This window comes from Artibeus jamaicensis, unplaced genomic scaffold, assembly GCF_021234435.1.
Source record: "Artibeus jamaicensis isolate MK-2021 breed Jamaican fruit bat unplaced genomic scaffold, CSHL_Jam_final contig_2259, whole genome shotgun sequence".
Lineage (NCBI taxonomy): Eukaryota > Metazoa > Chordata > Mammalia > Chiroptera > Phyllostomidae > Artibeus > Artibeus jamaicensis.
This window is the reverse complement of record NW_026521468.1, coordinates 6,053,582-6,069,861: the sequence shown is the minus strand read 5'-3', so window position 1 is coordinate 6,069,861 and position 16,280 is coordinate 6,053,582. Positions and strand designations below refer to the sequence as shown.

Below are 16,280 nucleotides of genomic sequence, written 5' to 3'. Positions count from 1 at the left end.
GTCTGGCATTAGGCTTCCGCTGGGAGTCAGAGGTGGGACCAGGCCGTCCCTCCACGACTGAGCAGCTGCTTGCAGGGTGGGAACCCTGGGGCTCTCAGAGGCACAGTCCCCACCTCTGGTCCGTCAGCACTCACACCTCCCTGAGCAGGGCCGCCAGGACAAGACTGTGTCCCTCCACCCCAGAACCCCTCTGTGACAGGGGCCTTGGTGGCTGAGATGTCTCCAGGAGTCCGGGCCTCCCCAAGACTTCCTGACCCTCCCAGGTCCGCTTTGTCCAGCTGTGCTGCCTCTCCTCTGGACTTTGCCCGGCCAGGGCCGCAATTCGGGGCAGTGCCTGGTCATTAATAAGCCACCAGGGACGTCTTCCGAGAACATGGGTATTTACAGAGGGGCAGGGGGTGCTGGACGGAAGGAAAGGGGGCACTGGCCTCTGGCGCTCAACTTTGACAGCGGTCCCCAATCCCCTCATCAGGCACTGGGGTAGGGAGACGACCCAGCCCTAACCGTCCTTTGCCCCGGGTCCGGAACTCAGGGAGCGGCGCCACGGGCCCCAGCCGCCCGCTCGCTCGGGAGAGGCCGGGAGTCCGCGGAACTCAGATCCGACCGCGGGGCCGCGGGAGAGGCTCAGTTCCCCCCCTTCGGCGGGCGACCACACCGCAAACGCCTAGAAGTCTATGACTTTGAGGCAGTTCCCCGCAGCGTGAAAGGTGCTCACACGCACGCGTCCGGACACCGACCGCAGCGCCAGCGGGGTCGCGGGGCCCCCTGACCCGCACCCGCCGGGGCGCACTCGCCAGCGCCCCCACCGCCCGGCGCCGCGTGACCGCCCCTCTTGCCCGGACCCCCCAGCCCAGCCGCCACACCCACGTCTCAGCCCCGCCCCGCGGTCAAACTCCGTGGGGTCCCTGCGGGAGGGCGGGCGAGCGCCGGCCCGTCGCCCCCACCCTGTGCAGCCCTCACCTTGCAAAGATTAGCTCAGGCAAACGGGGTTTGGAGAGAATTTGTTTTGGTCTTGTGTTTTTTTCTCACATTTTCCTATCAGACCACATCCCCGCCCCCCGCTCGCGGTCCCCCGCCCCCCGCACATATACCCTGCGCGCAGAAACACACACACAGACACACACACACAGACACACACACACACGCGGCGCGCACAGACACGCTCCCTCCCGCCGGCGCGCTCTACCCCTCGCCCGCCCGCCGCGCACGCAGCCGGCCCCGGCTCCCCGCGACCCGCGCCCCGCCGCCGCCGAGCGAAGCCGGGCTGGGCTCGGTGCTGCCCATGGAGAAAGTGCCCGGCGAGATGGAGATTGAGCGCAGGGAGCGGAGCGAGGAGCTGTCCGAGGCGGAGAGGAAGGCGGTGCAGGCTACGTGGGCCCGGCTCTATGCCAACTGCGAGGACGTGGGGGTGGCCATCCTGGTGAGGTAGGTGTCGCCCCAGCCCTGTGGGGCCCGGGGGAGGGAAACCGGCAGCGGCTCCCGGCAGGGGCGGGCTCGGCCCGGGTCCGAGCTCCGGCGCCACCTCCCCAGAGGCGATTGGGGTCGGGCGGGCGGGTGCCGGCAGCGTGGGGCGCCTTGGGTGGGCAAAGCTCTGATTGAGCCCCCGTTGGCCCTGGGCTCAGGGCTCCCCGGGAACTAGGGAGCGGATGCAGAAGGAGGGCACCCGGTCCCCCTCCTCTCCCCGGCTTCCCGGCCTCAGAACTCCGGGCGCAGCCAGTCTGCCCCCCTTGCCCGCGGCCCCCGCCTCCCAGCCCAGCTGCTGTAGACACACGCTCCACCAGTCCTAGAAGGGGAGCTTCAGTGGGGGCTCCCCATTTTAGAGAAGGGAGAACTGAGGCTCAGCCTGTGGGGAGGACAAAGAGGAGCAGAGCCCCCGATCCACTCGACCCCTCGGAAGAATTCAGAATCTCATGCAACAACAGAGCAAAGGGCAAGAAGACAGAGGTCAGAAGGGGCAGAGGCTGCCGTCCAGTCCCCCCCAGCCCCTTCCTGCCCCTAGGGAGTGGGCCAGCAGGGGGCTCCCAGGTGGGGCACAGGTGAGTGGAGAAGCTGAGTCCCCTAGGACACTGTCCCTGCTGAGTTCCGTGCAGGGAAGGGGAGAAGCTATGGGAGACAGGCCCCCACCCTGGACCCGTGACCTGGGGAGGAGGGGCCGTGTGTCTAGGGCTCAGGGGCCATTCAGGTACCACATGCCCAGGAGGGACCCCCCCACACACTCATACTGCTCTTCACCCACATACGCGCTGCTGCTCACACCATTCCTGTAGAGAAAGTGTCCCCAAGCCCCACAAGCTGGTCGCGGACCGCAGCTACAGACCTGTACTCACTTCCCACAAGTGCGGGTCCCTGGGGGCGCGGGCAGCTGGGAGGGCCCTGGGCCACATGCACCGGGGCAACCCGTCCTTGGCTGGGGGACGCGACCAAATCTAGAACAGAGCAGGGCAGTCTTACCACATGAAGACGGGGTGAAACCTCGCTCCGGAAAGGACAGCCGAGGTGCCCCCCTGGGCCCACCTCTGGCTCCTCTTGGTCCTCCAGTCTCCCCGCCTGCCTCCCCCAAACCTGGGGCCTCCCCAGCTCCACAGTGATGTGCCCTGATTCTGACGAAGAAACAGATTCTGGAGGAAAAAGAGCAAGAAGCACTCTTGAGGAGTTGGAGGAGGATTCCTGAGGAAGGGGCGGCTATTTTGGCAGCTCCTGGGGGTGACGGGGAAGCTGAGAGGGGATTCCAGACCTCTGAGACCATCAGACGTTTGGAGGTGCAGATCGCACAGGGGAGCACCCACACAGGCACGTGGGTGGGCAGAGGTGTCCCGGGCGCACAGACTGCCTCCAGGGAGGGCCGCCCTCCGCCTCGTGCAAGCACAGGGCCCACCAGGCCTCGGGATGCACCACGCACCCAGGGGCCCCTGAGAGGACATGAGACAGAGTCCCCGGGACAGACCTTGGAAATTCTTTGTGCCACCTCCTGCCATTTGCCAGTGAGAACACGTAGGGGACGGGTCCCAGATCCGGCTCCTGGGGTACCACCCGGCCTCCCCAGAAATGGGGACATGCAGCGGAGGGAACCAAACCCTGAGAACTGAGCTGTTTCTGAAGAGTCTGAGCCCTCGAAAAGGCTTCTTTCTGTCTCTGAACCCTTCCAGCGCCCCATTCCCGACTCTCAGAGAGGCCGGAGCTGGGCTGGGGGAGGTGCTCACCAAAGTGCCCGGTGCTCAGGGGAGGCCCTGGCCTGCTGTTGGCCCTGCCTCGCTCCACCAGAGCCCACCTCTGTGCTGACCAGCGCCCAGGCCACCCAGCTCAGCCCTGCCAGCCCCACTCCCACGGGCCTTCCGCTCTGTCTTTTCCTTCTGCTCTCTGCCCCAGGATCTGGCCAGTGTGTGTGTGGGGGGGGGGCAGTTGAAAGGGGTAAACGTAAGACTGATAAGCTTCTCAGGTGTCCCAAAGCACTCTCCCCAGATCCTGTGCCCCTCACTTTTGTCACAACCCCTCCTATCTTCCCACAAAAATCCACCAGGACAGGCCCCAGTGAGAGCCTGCGACACCAACCCTCTGTTTGTTGCTCTCACCCACCCTCCCCACTGGGCTGAGGCCAGAGGTGCCCCTGGACCCCACGGTGCACCCCAGGAGTTAGCAGCCACAGCACTGACGGCAGTGGAGGAGCCACCTGGGGGTCTGAGCCAGACCCCACACCTCCCCTGCCAGCTGGGGAGGAGACGGGGGCAGAGAGGGAACCGCCACACTCCGGGGAGGCAGCCCTCCCGGCGGGTGCCCTGCCGCCTTCCCCTCACACTCAGACCAGCCTCCTGTAGGCCCCTGGAAGGACGGCCGCCCCTGAGAGCAGGGCAAATCCTCAGAGCTGGCTGCTCCCAGCAGCACAGGCCTGGGTGGAGAGGCTGGGAGAAAAGACAGAGGGGCTGGGGAGCGAAGCCAGGACAAAGGAGCAGAGCCCGTGGCCCCTAGACTCCCTGGCTGTCATTCCTCAGGGCCATAATCTGGTGCTGGGTGTTGAGGCAGAAGACGAACCTGGGTCCCAGGCCACCCCCTGCTGCCACCACCACACTGCAGTGGGGAAAACTGTCGAAGCAGGGACTGCCAGGCCCCTTCCCGGCCCTACCTCGCTGGGCAGCCGTGGGCATCAGTTCCTAACCCAGACCGCGGGGATAAATCAGAGCCAAAGCTCAGGAGGGTGCTGCCAGGATTAATGAGATCAGATAGTAGATGCTCAATACACACTTCCCGGTAGCTTCCACTCAGTAAAATGGATGGAATAACTGCATAGTCGTGGTAATTAAGTGAAATAACAGGCAGAGATGCTTTGTGCATCGCAACCTCCAGGCACATAGAAGCCGTTATTTCTTCCCGAGGTGAAGCTCCGGAGCCGGAGGCCCTCGCGTGTGGGTCCCGTGGTCCCGTGTTACAAAGTTTCTCCAGAACACCTTCCCCGCACTTGCAGACCCCTAACCTCCCCTCCCCTCACCAGCAGGTCTGTAGTAGGGAGCAGGGAGGGACCCCCCTCCCACTTTTGCAGATGTGTCCTGGTCACTCCCCCACCGTCAGCAGCTTCCCCGGCCGGGATGACCTGGGCCAGCTGCCCTTCCTGCATCCGTTCCAGCTCTCAGGGCTGACACTTAACCTCTGGCCTGAGGGCTGGTGTGGCAAATTATCGGCCCGCCAGTCACAAAGGGGTCAAAGTGTGAAACGACCAGAAAACGCAGACCCAAGACATTATATGTTTTCTGAGGCTGCGGTTCTGTGTTATGTAAGTCCCAGCTGAGGTTGTGACATCCCTCCCGTGACGTCCAGCCCCGGTTTCCATGTCCTCCTACAGACCGCAGGGCCCTGGGCCAAGGTGATGGACCCCTGCATGTGGGAGACCCCGGCTCTGCCTGTGGGCTGTGGCACCCAGTAACAGGTGGCGGGGAACCCGCTCACGGCCTGGAGGAGAAAGCAGTGGTCCCGGGCCGGCCCGGAGCCTGGGGAGAGGGAAGCCTGGCATGGGAGGCGCTCCCTGTGTGGGCAGGGAGCTAGCAGGCCCGAGGACTTCTGCCCACGCTGAGTGGGGCTGCTGGGCGGCGGGGAGAAGGCTCCGGCCCAGGGAGTGGTGCACACGGTGGCAGAGGAGCAGGTGCAGACCTGTCCGTGGGCGGTCAGTCTGCGGGAAGGTGGCAGGTTAGGGACTCCTGACTTTGTCCGATAAACAGTGGGAAGCCGCCGGCTGTGTCGGAGCATGAAAATGAGGTGATGAGGGTGAGGGATGATTTGAGATAAACCAGACAGGTGAGGGGCTGAGGCCGGGGAGACCTGGGGTCTGCTCCAGGAAGGGCGTGGCCTGCCTGGGCGGCCAGACGTCCAGGCGAGAGGCAATCTCAGAACGGTGCCAGGCAGGTAAAATCAATCACTCTCTTTAATCACATCAGCCCGCAGTGAATATCGATCAGTATTCAGTTCAGGCTGAGGAGGGAGGAAAGTGACGGAGCTGGGAGGAGAAGGCCGGAGTCTCGTGTCTTCCCTCGTTGGCTTCGAGGCCTGAGCGCTGTCAGGGGCTTCACTCCGCAGAGAGTGCTCCAGCGAGGTCGCCCTGCAGGCCGGCCTGTGCCGAGTCCCCAGTGCCCACTCTGCTGAGGGCTCCACACACAGGTTCTCACTTCCTCCTCACCACACACACAAGACAGGAACCACGACACCCATTTCACAGATGAGCAAACGGAGGCTCGGCAAAGCACTTGCCTGAGGTCACACTGGCCAGTGACTGCAAACTTAAAAACTCTCACCCTCTCAACTGTGACCTGAGCAGGCCTTGAAGGGTGTGCAGGGTTTGGAAAGAAAGCAAGGAAGGTAGAAGCAAAGCTGCGAGCCCGAGCAAGTCTGGCTGACAGAAATGACCGGGGGAGATAAAGGGGCCGCACGTCAGCCAGCTGGGCCAGAGGAGGGCCTGTGTTTGAGGGACGGCTCACAGGGCAGTTAAAACAATGATTGGGGTGGGTCCCTCCATTCCTCCCCTCCCAGCCCGCAGCCCCCATGTCCGGGCCACTTCGCAGGGGAGGCCCAGGGTGGCCCTGCTTCAGCGCCCCCCCTTCTTCCCCTTCCAGGTTCTTTGTGAACTTCCCCTCAGCCAAGCAGTACTTCAGCCAGTTCAGGCACATGGAGGAGCCTCTGGAGATGGAGCGCAGCCCCCAGCTGCGGAAGCACGCCTGCCGGGTCATGGGGGCCCTCAACACCGTCGTGGAGAACCTGCACGACCCCGAGAAGGTGTCCTCCGTGCTCGCCCTGGTGGGCAAAGCCCACGCCCTCAAGCACAAGGTGGAGCCCGTGTACTTCAAGGTGTGTTGGCCCCCTCACCTGCCCTGCTTGCTCCAGGGACCCCCAGGTCCCACGAGCCACCTGCAGGCTCCCCCGCACCATGGGCTGTGAAAGAGAGGGGTGGCAGGGCACCAGGCGGGGTCTCGGGGCGTCTGGTTCCAAAGCTGCCGACAGTTGGGCCGTGAACAGCCGCCCACACCCGGGGAAGGGGGGTGGGAAGGGCTCCGGGGGCTGTGGGGGATGAGATGCAGGGCACCCAGGCGTTTACTTGCTTCCCCGCTTTGCCCCCAGATCCTCTCTGGGGTCATTCTGGAGGTGATCGCCGAGGAATTTGCCAACGACTTCCCGCCTGAGACACAGAGAGCCTGGGCCAAGCTGCGCGGCCTCCTCTACAGCCACGTGACCGCTGCCTACAAGGAAGTGGGCTGGGTACAGCAGGTCCCCAACGCCACCACGTGAGACGCGCCACCTCCCTGCCTCGTCCTCCCCTGTCCCCTGGTCTCCCACCTCTCCCGGGGCCCAGGGCTGACCACTGGGCAGGGGCGCTCCCAGGAGGCGGGGTCTGGGGACAGGCACATTCGGAAAAGGCCGCTCAAGCCCGGGCCCCTACTCCTGCCTGCGCCGAGCTGGGAGCCCCCACAAACCCCTCACCCCACCAGAGCAGGGGCTTTCTCAGCGCACCCGAGACAGTGGCTGAAGGTTCCCGGCAGGAAGGCTGGCTCGTGGAGCCCAGAGACTGTCAGGTGGCTGCAGCCACTTCCTCCCCAGGCACCAGTCACGTGGGGCTGTTTGCACGTAAGGCTGACCAGCACTGACTTCCACCTCTGGCTCGGCAAGGTTGGAGCCAAGAGAGTCACGAGGCCCGTGCACAGGCGCCTGCAGGGCCCGGCCGGGGGCCTGTGTGGGTGTCACTCTCCTACACACGCACCAGCCGGGTGTTTACTTCTGGCCTGGCCCTGGAGGCCAGGTTCTGGGTTCTGGGGTGAGGGCCCGGGAGGTGGCCCAACGAGGGTGGCCGGCCTCCGTGACTCCGGATGACGTGGAGCGCAGGGGAGGGCTGGCCCGAGACGCGGCGGCTGGGAACACTCCGGCCTCCCCGGGCCCCCAGGGGCGGCCGGCTCTGGGAGCCCCGTGCAGAGGCGGAGGCAGGAGCAGGAGCGGGAGTGGGAAGCAGGGGTCAGCCAGCAGCTTGGGACACGCACTGCAGAGCAACATTCCCAGCAGTTTCCCATGGAAAAGGCAGCGTCTGCCCCTGGGCTCCATCCGAGCTGGCCAGCGGGCCCCTGGACTTCTCGCTCACAGGCCTGTGGGTGGGCGCAGCCCCGCAGAGAAGGTCCCCCCGGGGCAGTGTTGGGAGGCCAGGCCTCCAACAGCCCATCCCTCCACGGACCACACTGGCCCCCGCCTTCTCCTGCCTCCTTCCCCCGCCCACATCACACCACCCAGGCGAGCGGACCCCTCCGAACTGCGGGCTGCAGCCAGGCAGCCCGTCCAGATGTGCACAGCTGGGGTGGGTGAGGGCCGGCAGAGCTTTACCTACCCAGGGAGGCAAGTGCAGGGAGGCACTGTACCTGCAGGGGCTGGCGGAGGGGCCATGGGGGTTGGTGGAGAGGGGGCGTGCCCTCCCAGGACTCTCCCCCACCAGGCAGGCTTTGCCACTAGAGATGAGTTTGTTTACATCAGGAGACAAGACTTCCTGCTTCTAGAGAAAAGGGCTTTCTTCCTGGGGCCTAGAGGGGCTGGAGAGAGAGCGAGAGAGAGAGCTGGCCACTACAAGCTCCAGTGAATGAGAAACACATGGACAGGGTTCCCGACACCAAGCCCTGGCCCGTCCCCTCTCTTGCCCCAGCTGGACCCCTGGGACTCAAATCTTACCAAACCCCAAGAATTAGGAAACCGCCAGAATATCCTCATCTGCCCAGTTCTCCTCGTAGACAGTGGGAATGGCTGTGGAGACAGGGGCTGGGCCCCGCTCCCAATGGGGCCGGGCCCCTCGCCTTTGGGCTACTCCCCCAGCTGTGAAGTTGTGGGGATTGGCCCCTCATCCCTATGCACACCCTCCCCCCACCTCTGGCCCCCAAGAAGGCATGTCTCCCTGGCCAGGACCTGCGGGCTCAGTGTCTGCCAAGACCCCGATGAGCTGGAGTGTGGGAGGGAGGGACAGGGCAGAGTTCTAGAAGGCTCCATCCAATTCCTCTTATCGGGGACCAGGCGTGGGCCAGACACCACTGTTTATTGAGCTGTCTCCACTCGAGGGCGTGCGTGCGAGTTTGTGGGTGCGGAGGTGGGGGGCGGGGTGGCGAGCACAGATGGGTGGTCCAACCGGCCCCGGGCGGTTGGGCAGGGCGCTCCCGTGTCCCCGTCTGTATCGGAGAGCCCACATTCCTGTGGGTCTTCGCGGTCTGTGACGTAAGTTCCCACAGCCGAGGGCTCTCGATCGCCCCGGCGCCCGGTGCGGCAGGCGCTCTTGCGGTAGAGGAAAGGGCCTGGGCTTCCAAGGGGCGGGCGGCCGACCTGCCCCGTCCTCCCAACGGAAGGGGCACGAGAACTCGGGTCTCCTTCCTGGGTTGCTTTCACCTGGGTCCCTCGGGGTCTCAGCAGCGTCCTACCCTGTGTCCCCTCCCCCCTCCCCTGGTCCCAGTCTGTGCCCTTGTGACCTGTTGCCTCCATCTCCTGTCTCTCGTCCACAGCCCGCCGGCCACGCCGCCCTCTTCGGGGCCGTAGGGTCCCTTCTGCCCTCCCCCCTCCCAGGCAGCACCTTGAGCAGAAGGCCCAGTTCTGAAGACCCTCCTTGACCCTCCATTTCTGGGTGCCAAGGAAGCTGGAGGAGCCCCTGACTCGTCTTCCTGGAAAGAGGCCTCTGCCTCGGCCACGGCCCGTCTGGAGCCGCCAGGAGGTGGCACTGGATGCTGACCCACTGGGTGGCGGGTGGCCTGTGGGGGTGGGGGGTCCCCTCCTCCTTGAAGAGCCAGGCCCACTCTTCTTAGCTTTTCTACTAACCGTTAGAGACCGAGCTGAGCAGCTGGCAGGAGGCGGGGCCAGGTCTGCGTGCCGCTGCGGCCGCAGGCGCCTGCCCTATTCCTATCTGCCGGCCAGCATGCGGGTCTCCTCATTGCCTCTCTAGACTATCACGCACACGTACCCACCATATACACAGATATATTCTATATACAACCTATATAAATATATACAGACCTATCTATAGCGAGTGTCCGTGGGGCCCAGAGGCACATGGGAAGCCTCCGTTCGGCCCATCTGCGTGTGGGGCGGGGGGATCCTGGTCATGCTTCTGGGCAGAGAGCTGAGTGTTCTGGGCAAGATGGGGGTGCCACATCCGCGCAGAGAGGATCTGGGCCTGTGGGCAGTGTGGCGGGGACCCAAGGGCCTGCATGGGCAGGGTGGGGGTGCCACAGCCCCTTCTCTGACCATCTCCCCGCATCCCTGCCCTCCACTTCTAGGAGAGGAGGGTTCGGTTCTCCCCACCTTCACGCTGCACTTGAGGATGTGTGTGGCTCCCTGCCTTGCTCCAAAACGGGCAAAGGGCAGGCAGAGGGGCCAGGAGTTCTGGACGGGACGGATGTGCTGGGGGAGGGGCCTTGGTAAAAAAACAAAACCCTCCAATGCCAGCCCCATCTGCTTCTGTCACTGAGACAGCCCCAGAGGGAGGAGGGATGGTGACGACGGGACCAGATGCCTCCATCTCAGCCTGGAGCTCTGGGGGCCCAGGGCCGCCCCCGCTGCCCTCCTGGCTGCCGGCTGGGTCTGAGGGGCGGGGGACAACTCCCGGTGTGTGCCCCTTGGTCACGTGTATCGTTCCCAAGGCTGTGTCGCTGCTGTGACTGTTGTGCCTGTGTCCCCTCCTGTCCCATCCTTGTGCAGCCGTCCGTGTAACTGCCTGCCCCCCTTTTGTAGCTCCTGACGTCTGTACGCGGACCCAGCTGTGCCATTAAACAGGCTCCTCTTCCTGCCGTCTGCCCCTCGCTCTGTCTCCGAGTCTTACTTCAGGGCTCAGGACTTCATCTCGGAAGCCCACCCCCCCCCCAAACTGTGTGTCAGCCTTGGCTGGTCGTGAACCTCTCCGAGTTGGGGGCCTGGCCTGTTTAACTGGGAGCACCAGGCAGGAGACTAGAAGCTGGACTTTTGGGGGGGCAGTTCAGGAATCTCGTCTGTGCTTGTTTTAAAAATCGGGGGGCTTCGATCTTTTGTTCTGGAAATCTCCTCCCTGATGAGGATGGGATAAGTCAGAGGGAATCCAGGGAAAGACACTCAGAAAGAAGGGCCTTGCTGTCCGGCTGTTCTGGCAAGGACATCTCTCGTAGAGCAGCGATGTGCAGGCCTGCTGCTCAAGTTTCCTGTGGCGGGTGGGCCCTTGGGTGTTGGAGGAAGGAAGTGTGCTCCTCATCTTAAATCCCAGCCCCTCCCCTGGGCTCTCAGCAACCAGACCCCCTTCCCAACCCCTCTCCTGGACCCCACGGTGTTGGGCTGGGCCTGCCCTGCCCCCATGCAGGATGGAGGCAATGGTCAGCAGCATCAACCCTCAGCGGAGGGACTAGGAGGTCACCACCCCTTGGGGGGGCTGCAGGCCCGGCAGGAAGCAGCCTCTGCCCCTTGGGAGGGCTGCCGGCTGCCTGGGAAGACTCTGCGGACACACAGGAAAAGGCTTGTCTCCCAGGCCGGGAACTCCCTGGGTGCAGTCTGTGCCTTCACCTCTGGGGCCTGGCACAGCAGAGGTATGCGACAGAAATGCAAAAGACAAATAAATAACACTCTTAGAAAGCAAAGTGGGCGCACGGGCCAAGAGTGAGCTGCGTGAGTTGAAACACCAGTGCAGGGGGAGAGGACAGTGTGGGCAAAGCCTTTCCTGGGAGGCCGTGCCACTCGGGGTCAGACTGCCTGCTGTTGCTGCGTGACCTTGGGCAGGTCACTCGGCCGGCTTGCTGAGCTGCAGTCACCTGTAATGGAAAGTGGGAGCAGCGAGCACGAGGCCAGCCTTGCAAGGCAGGTCACCTGCGCTGGGGACCTGGGGAGTGCTCAGCAGAGCGACTGACTGCCGGGCCACCAGAGGCGGCAGATGGAAAGAGGGGCAGGAAGGGCGTCCTGGGCCGAGATGAGCCAGGAGCGCTGACAGAGGAGGAAGGGAGGCCAGTGGACAGGGTGATGTCAGGGGGCAGAGGGCAAGGGAAGGGAAGCGGAAGCAACCCAGGAGCCCGGCCAGGTCCTGGGGGTGGGTGTGCGGAGACTGACGCGGAGCCAGATGGGGTGAGGGCTGGGCCTCGGGGACTGAAACAGAGGGGCATCAGCCTTCCGGGTGGGGGACAGTCTCTGAGAAGAAAGATCCCCTCCCCGGTTTTACTTCGGTTTACTTCAGAGTGGGGAAGGGCTTCTGAACCAGCCCAAACTGGGATCATTCTAGAATGTAGCCCTTGAAAAATGTTCTTCCCACTCCCCACCCTCTAGGGAGAGCACACTGGCCACTAATGATTCACCCCAGACCTGAGCGAGGTATGATGCTTGCAGGGAGGGGGCACCCCCGGTCCAGTGTTGGTGCTGGCCAGGGCCCAGGCATCCCCCAGTGGGCTGAGGGCTGAGGGCTGGGTGCTGGGGCTACAGCGTAGGTGCGCACTCTCTGCCTGGGGTTTTGTTTTGTGCTCTAAGAGCTGAGCAACTGGGTCAGCTCCCCCTGGCGTGCTCAGGCGGTGAGCGAGGGGGTGTCGGGAACGTGGGAGCGGAGTCTGCGCCTCCTTCCCAACCTGGCGGTCCCACAGCGCCCCCTGCCGGCTATGCTGAGGCCCTCACCCGGGAAGCTGCAGCCCATGCGGCAGGCGACCTGACCTCCCCGCTTTTCCTACCTCGGGGGTGAGGGGGACCCCTCTACCTCCCTCCTAGAGAGGAAGTAGTGCCATACCTGAGCCTGGGGCCGAAAGAAAAAATGTGAGCCCTATACATACTTATGAAAATTGGCCTCCTGTAATTTGAGCCAAGTGGAAAAATTTAATAAATGCTCTAGTAAAAAGAACAAAAAGTTCACGGATAAAACCCCACCAAGGCCAGGCTTCTGGCCTGCCTTTGTCAACACTTATGAACGGACTCAGCTGGGCCCACAACAGCCGCGGGAGCTCATTAAAACAAACAACAGCCTTTGTTGACAATCGTGATTCGTGAGTCCCACCGGGACAGAGTTGAGAGGTGACCTGCCAGCTCTACAAGCACGGCTGTGTGGCTGCGTGGGTGGTGGCAGTCGGGGCAGAGTGGCAGTGGGGGAGGGAAGAGGCCGGGACTCCGGGGTCAGCGGAGGCTTCGGGAGGCGGGATTTCTGGTGCACGGGGCCCGGGGGTGGCAGGGAGGACAGCTGGGGATGCCTGCGAGGGATTCGTTCCGTCTACTTTACTTGGCAGCCGGAGCAGCCCTGCGCTGTGGGGAAACAGCCAGGGAAGGGCAGGCTGGGGCAGGAGAATACCAAGAGTTCTTCCTTGTCCACGTGAAACGCACGGTGATGCCGTCAGAGCTGGGACTCAAACTTGGGGCTGGATGAGGTCGCTCAGCGGAGACTGTGTGGGAACAGAGGCGGGGCAGGCCAGAGTCCTGGAGCTCTGGACCCTGAGGTCAGGGGTAAAGGGAAGAGCCCGCAGAGGGGCAGGGGGTCAGGAGCTGGGACGAAACCCTGGAAGCTGCCAGGGGAGCATTTCCTGGAGGCCTGAGGGGACTTGGCGTGGGGGCGCCCTGGCTGACTGCCGCTCTGCGCGTTGTGCGTCCAGGGCGTGCCTGAGAAGCCGGTGGGGGGGGGGGGTGCGGGGGCCGACGGGGGTTGGCGTGCGGTGCGGGTGGGTTTACTAAGGGCAGGGAAGGGCCTGTGATTCATGAGATGTGTGCCATGAACTTGAAGTCAGAGCATCCAATGCCTGCCTGGGGTGACTTGTTGAAGACAAACTAGAGTTGGACAGTAGTTAGAGCGTAAGAGCCATTTTTACTGAGGACAGTGGTAACCGGGGAAAGGAGACGGAAGCGGGCTCAACGCGGACACAGCCTGCGCAGGGCGGGGGTGGGGTACTTACAGCGGAGGAGCTGCGGTGGGCGGTGGGTGGAAGGTTACTCCCCGGAAACACCAGGGGGCAGGGGGATTCTGCCTAAACCAACCTAACAAGATTCCTGCCGAAAGCGGGCCAGGGGTGAGTCAGCCATCGCCTTGGGGGGCAGATAAAGAACCCCGACGTGGGGCTACGGCTGGTGCGGCTCACTGGACTGAGAGTCCGCCTGCTAACTCAGGGCACACGCCTGTGTCTCGGGGCAGGTCCCCAGTAGGGGGCGCGCGAGAGGCAACCACACACTGACGTTTCTCTTCCTCTCTGCCTCCCTTCCCCTCTCTCTAAAAATAAATAAATAAAAACCTTAAAAGGAAAAACAAAAAGAACCGAAATGAGGATTCTAGCTAAACCAGCTAAAATTGGGCAGTGCACATGGACAGACACAGAAGTCCAAAAGTCAGGCCTCGTGGAGGTGATCTGGGGGAGCCCCGGCAGAATCTGACCCTTTGTCCCTGGGGGGGGGGGGGGGGGGGGGCGCCGGGAGCAGCACGTCCCTGGAGGAGGGGTCCTTAGTAACTGCAGGCCTGGCCCTGGGTCCTCCGTAGGGATGGGCCACATGGAAGGGAGGCACGCTCCCTACGGCTAGTGGGGAGGGGGCTGTGGGGGGGAGGGGGCATAGGTGGAGGCGAGGGCCTCCCAGGGCAGGTGGGCGAGTCCACAGGCGGAACATGCAGTACTGTTCATTGTCAAAAACAGTTTTGTGATGTAAAAAAAAAGTTGTTTTCATCTGCCTTTCATAACATTTAGGAGAGAAGTCACTTGTAATCCATCACCCTCGCCCAATCTTCCAGATGTCTTTTGTACACATTAAAAATTGTGTAACGCTTTACATTTTTATACGTGGCTTTAAAAATAGCATAGGGATTTTGTACCACTGCAAAAGCAATATATGGTCATTGCAGGCAATTTGGGGGAAAAAGAAAAACATAAAGAAAAAATAAAAATTCCCCATGCCTCTGCCGGACCAGTGCCTGCTGGAGCTGCCCATGCAGAGTCCGCCGCACAGGCAGGAAATGAAGGAGGCAGACGCCCGCGCCAGCCACAGCATTGCCAGGGGCCAGAGCATAGGGAGGTGCGGGCCCTGGTTTCAAAACCAGAGAAAGGGTGTCATCAAAGGCACCAAATACAAACCGCGAGAGTGGTTGGTGACACAGGCTGTGAGGGAATTCACAAAGAGAGAGTGCAGAGAGTAAAGGTTGCATTTTTACTTTCCCAAGGGAGGGAAAAGGCTGAGTGCGGTGATGTGAGTCTCACCGGCACCGGCCCTGAGCGGTTGGGGCTGTGAGTTTTTATGGGGTGATGGGCGATTGTAGAGCAGGAGGTTTACGTTCGGCTGCAGCTGGTTTTGATGCCGTCTTTGGGTGCAGGGTCTGGTGGTCGTTTGTGGGCTGGCATGTCCCGCTTCACTAGTTCCCGGAGCCTCTGGGCCTTCAGGGCGCTTCCAGTGATTTTCTAGCCCTGAGGATGAAGGCTCATAAAGCTGCTGGGGTCAGCCATGCTTTCTGGGCTCCAGCCGGCTCCTGGAAAGAGGGCCGGAGAAGGTGGCTTTTGTCCTATTACAAACCTTTTCCTTTCCTCTCCGGTCTCCTGTGAGTCCTCATGGTGTTTTTGTCTTTGCCATTCAATTTCATTCATTAATGTCATGGACTTTGAAACAGAATGTTAAATTATTAGCAGGAACTTCACTGTTTATGTTGGGCGGTGCAAGATTTTAAAGGCCAGTATGAAAACACTTAGCTCATCGGCAGAAGCATTGACCTCACACCCTGGGCGTCCCACAGCGTGGGCGGGCTGCGTTGACAGGCGTTCTGACTTCCCAGAACGGCCGGGTGCCGCTGCCAGCGACTCGGCCGTTCCTATTTCACTTTTTGATCAGGGTGTCAAACTCTTCACTGGAGGCCACATCGGCCTTTCGGTGGCCATCAAAGGGCCAAATGTCATGTTAGGACTGTGTACATGTAACTGCTTAACCAGGGGCAAGGAGCTGGGCGCTGCCACCGGGTAGGAACAAGGTGCCAGGCTAGATTCAGCCCGCGGGCCTGGTGTCTGCCACCTGTGCCCTGTATGGGAGGCTGGTACTCACCTAGAACCTCGCTGAACTCTCCCACCCAGTGTTGGTTCCCCAGAACTCAGCACTCAGTGGGGTCTCGAAAGCTCCACGACAGTGGAGCCTCAAGGAGTGACGGCACACGCGTGTGTGGTGAACCTCTCTGCTCACACGCACACTCCATTGTCCCAGGGCGCTTGGCTTACAGAACACAAGCTCGGAGATAAAGGAACTAAACACAGCAGAGCTTTAAACCCAGCACAGCCCTTCTGAGCATGGGTCCCACACGCCTGTCCAGGTCCCACGCCCACGAAGCAGACCCAGCCTCTGAACAACGGTCAGTAAGGAGCCTGCCAATGAACTTGGAAGTGGATCCTCCCCTCACCTGGCCTTGAGAAATCAACCACAGGCCCCACCGACAGCTGGATTATAGACCCGAGTAGGCCCCGCCTGATTCCTGACCCACAGAAACTTCGAGATAATAAATAAACTGTTGTTTCAAGCAGCCGAGCTTTGGAGTAATTTGTCAGACAGCCATAAATAACTGCTGTGTTTTGCCATGTATAATGCACATTTCTTTGCCCAAATTTTTTAGGGAAAAAATAGGATGCTCATTATACATGGGTACAATGATTACATGGATGTAATAATAGGGAATAATAATCCCGTGCATAACGTGTACCACGCTTGAGTCTCTTCATTCACCAATTTTCTTTTTTTTTTAAGTTTATTTGTTTATTTTTAGAGAGGGGGGAGGGAGGGAAGAAGAGAGGTAGAGAAACATCCACGTGTGGTTGCCTGTCGTGAGTCCCCCACTAGGGACCCTCCCACAAGCCAGGCGTGTGCCA

The 16,280-nt window shown here is 61.9% G+C and overlaps 1 protein-coding gene across 1 annotated transcript; it reads left to right on the top strand.

Moving 5' to 3' along the window:
• Positions 1 to 374: 374 nt before the first annotated feature.
• On the top strand, positions 375 to 10,283 carry CYGB (cytoglobin). Its single transcript, XM_037158012.2, has 4 exons — positions 375 to 1,425; positions 6,093 to 6,324; positions 6,595 to 6,758; positions 8,994 to 10,283. The coding sequence occupies exons 1-4, from the start codon at positions 1,283 to 1,285 to the stop codon at positions 9,025 to 9,027; spliced, it is 573 nt and encodes a 190-aa protein (XP_037013907.1). The 5' UTR covers positions 375 to 1,282; the 3' UTR covers positions 9,028 to 10,283.
• Positions 10,284 to 16,280: the final 5,997 nt, after the last annotated feature.

What these genes read in the sequence shown, in the direction of transcription:
- CYGB (XM_037158012.2), top strand. Translation starts at nt 1,283, where the DNA reads ATGGAGAAAGTGCCCGGCGAGATGGAGATTGAGCGCAGGGAGCGGAGC. An exon ending in GGGGTGGCCATCCTGGTGAG is followed by an intron (nt 1,426 to 6,092) that starts GTAGGTGTCGCC and finishes TTCCCCTTCCAG; the next exon opens with GTTCTTTGTGAACTTCCCCT. An exon ending in TGGAGCCCGTGTACTTCAAG is followed by an intron (nt 6,325 to 6,594) that starts GTGTGTTGGCCC and finishes CTTTGCCCCCAG; the next exon opens with ATCCTCTCTGGGGTCATTCT.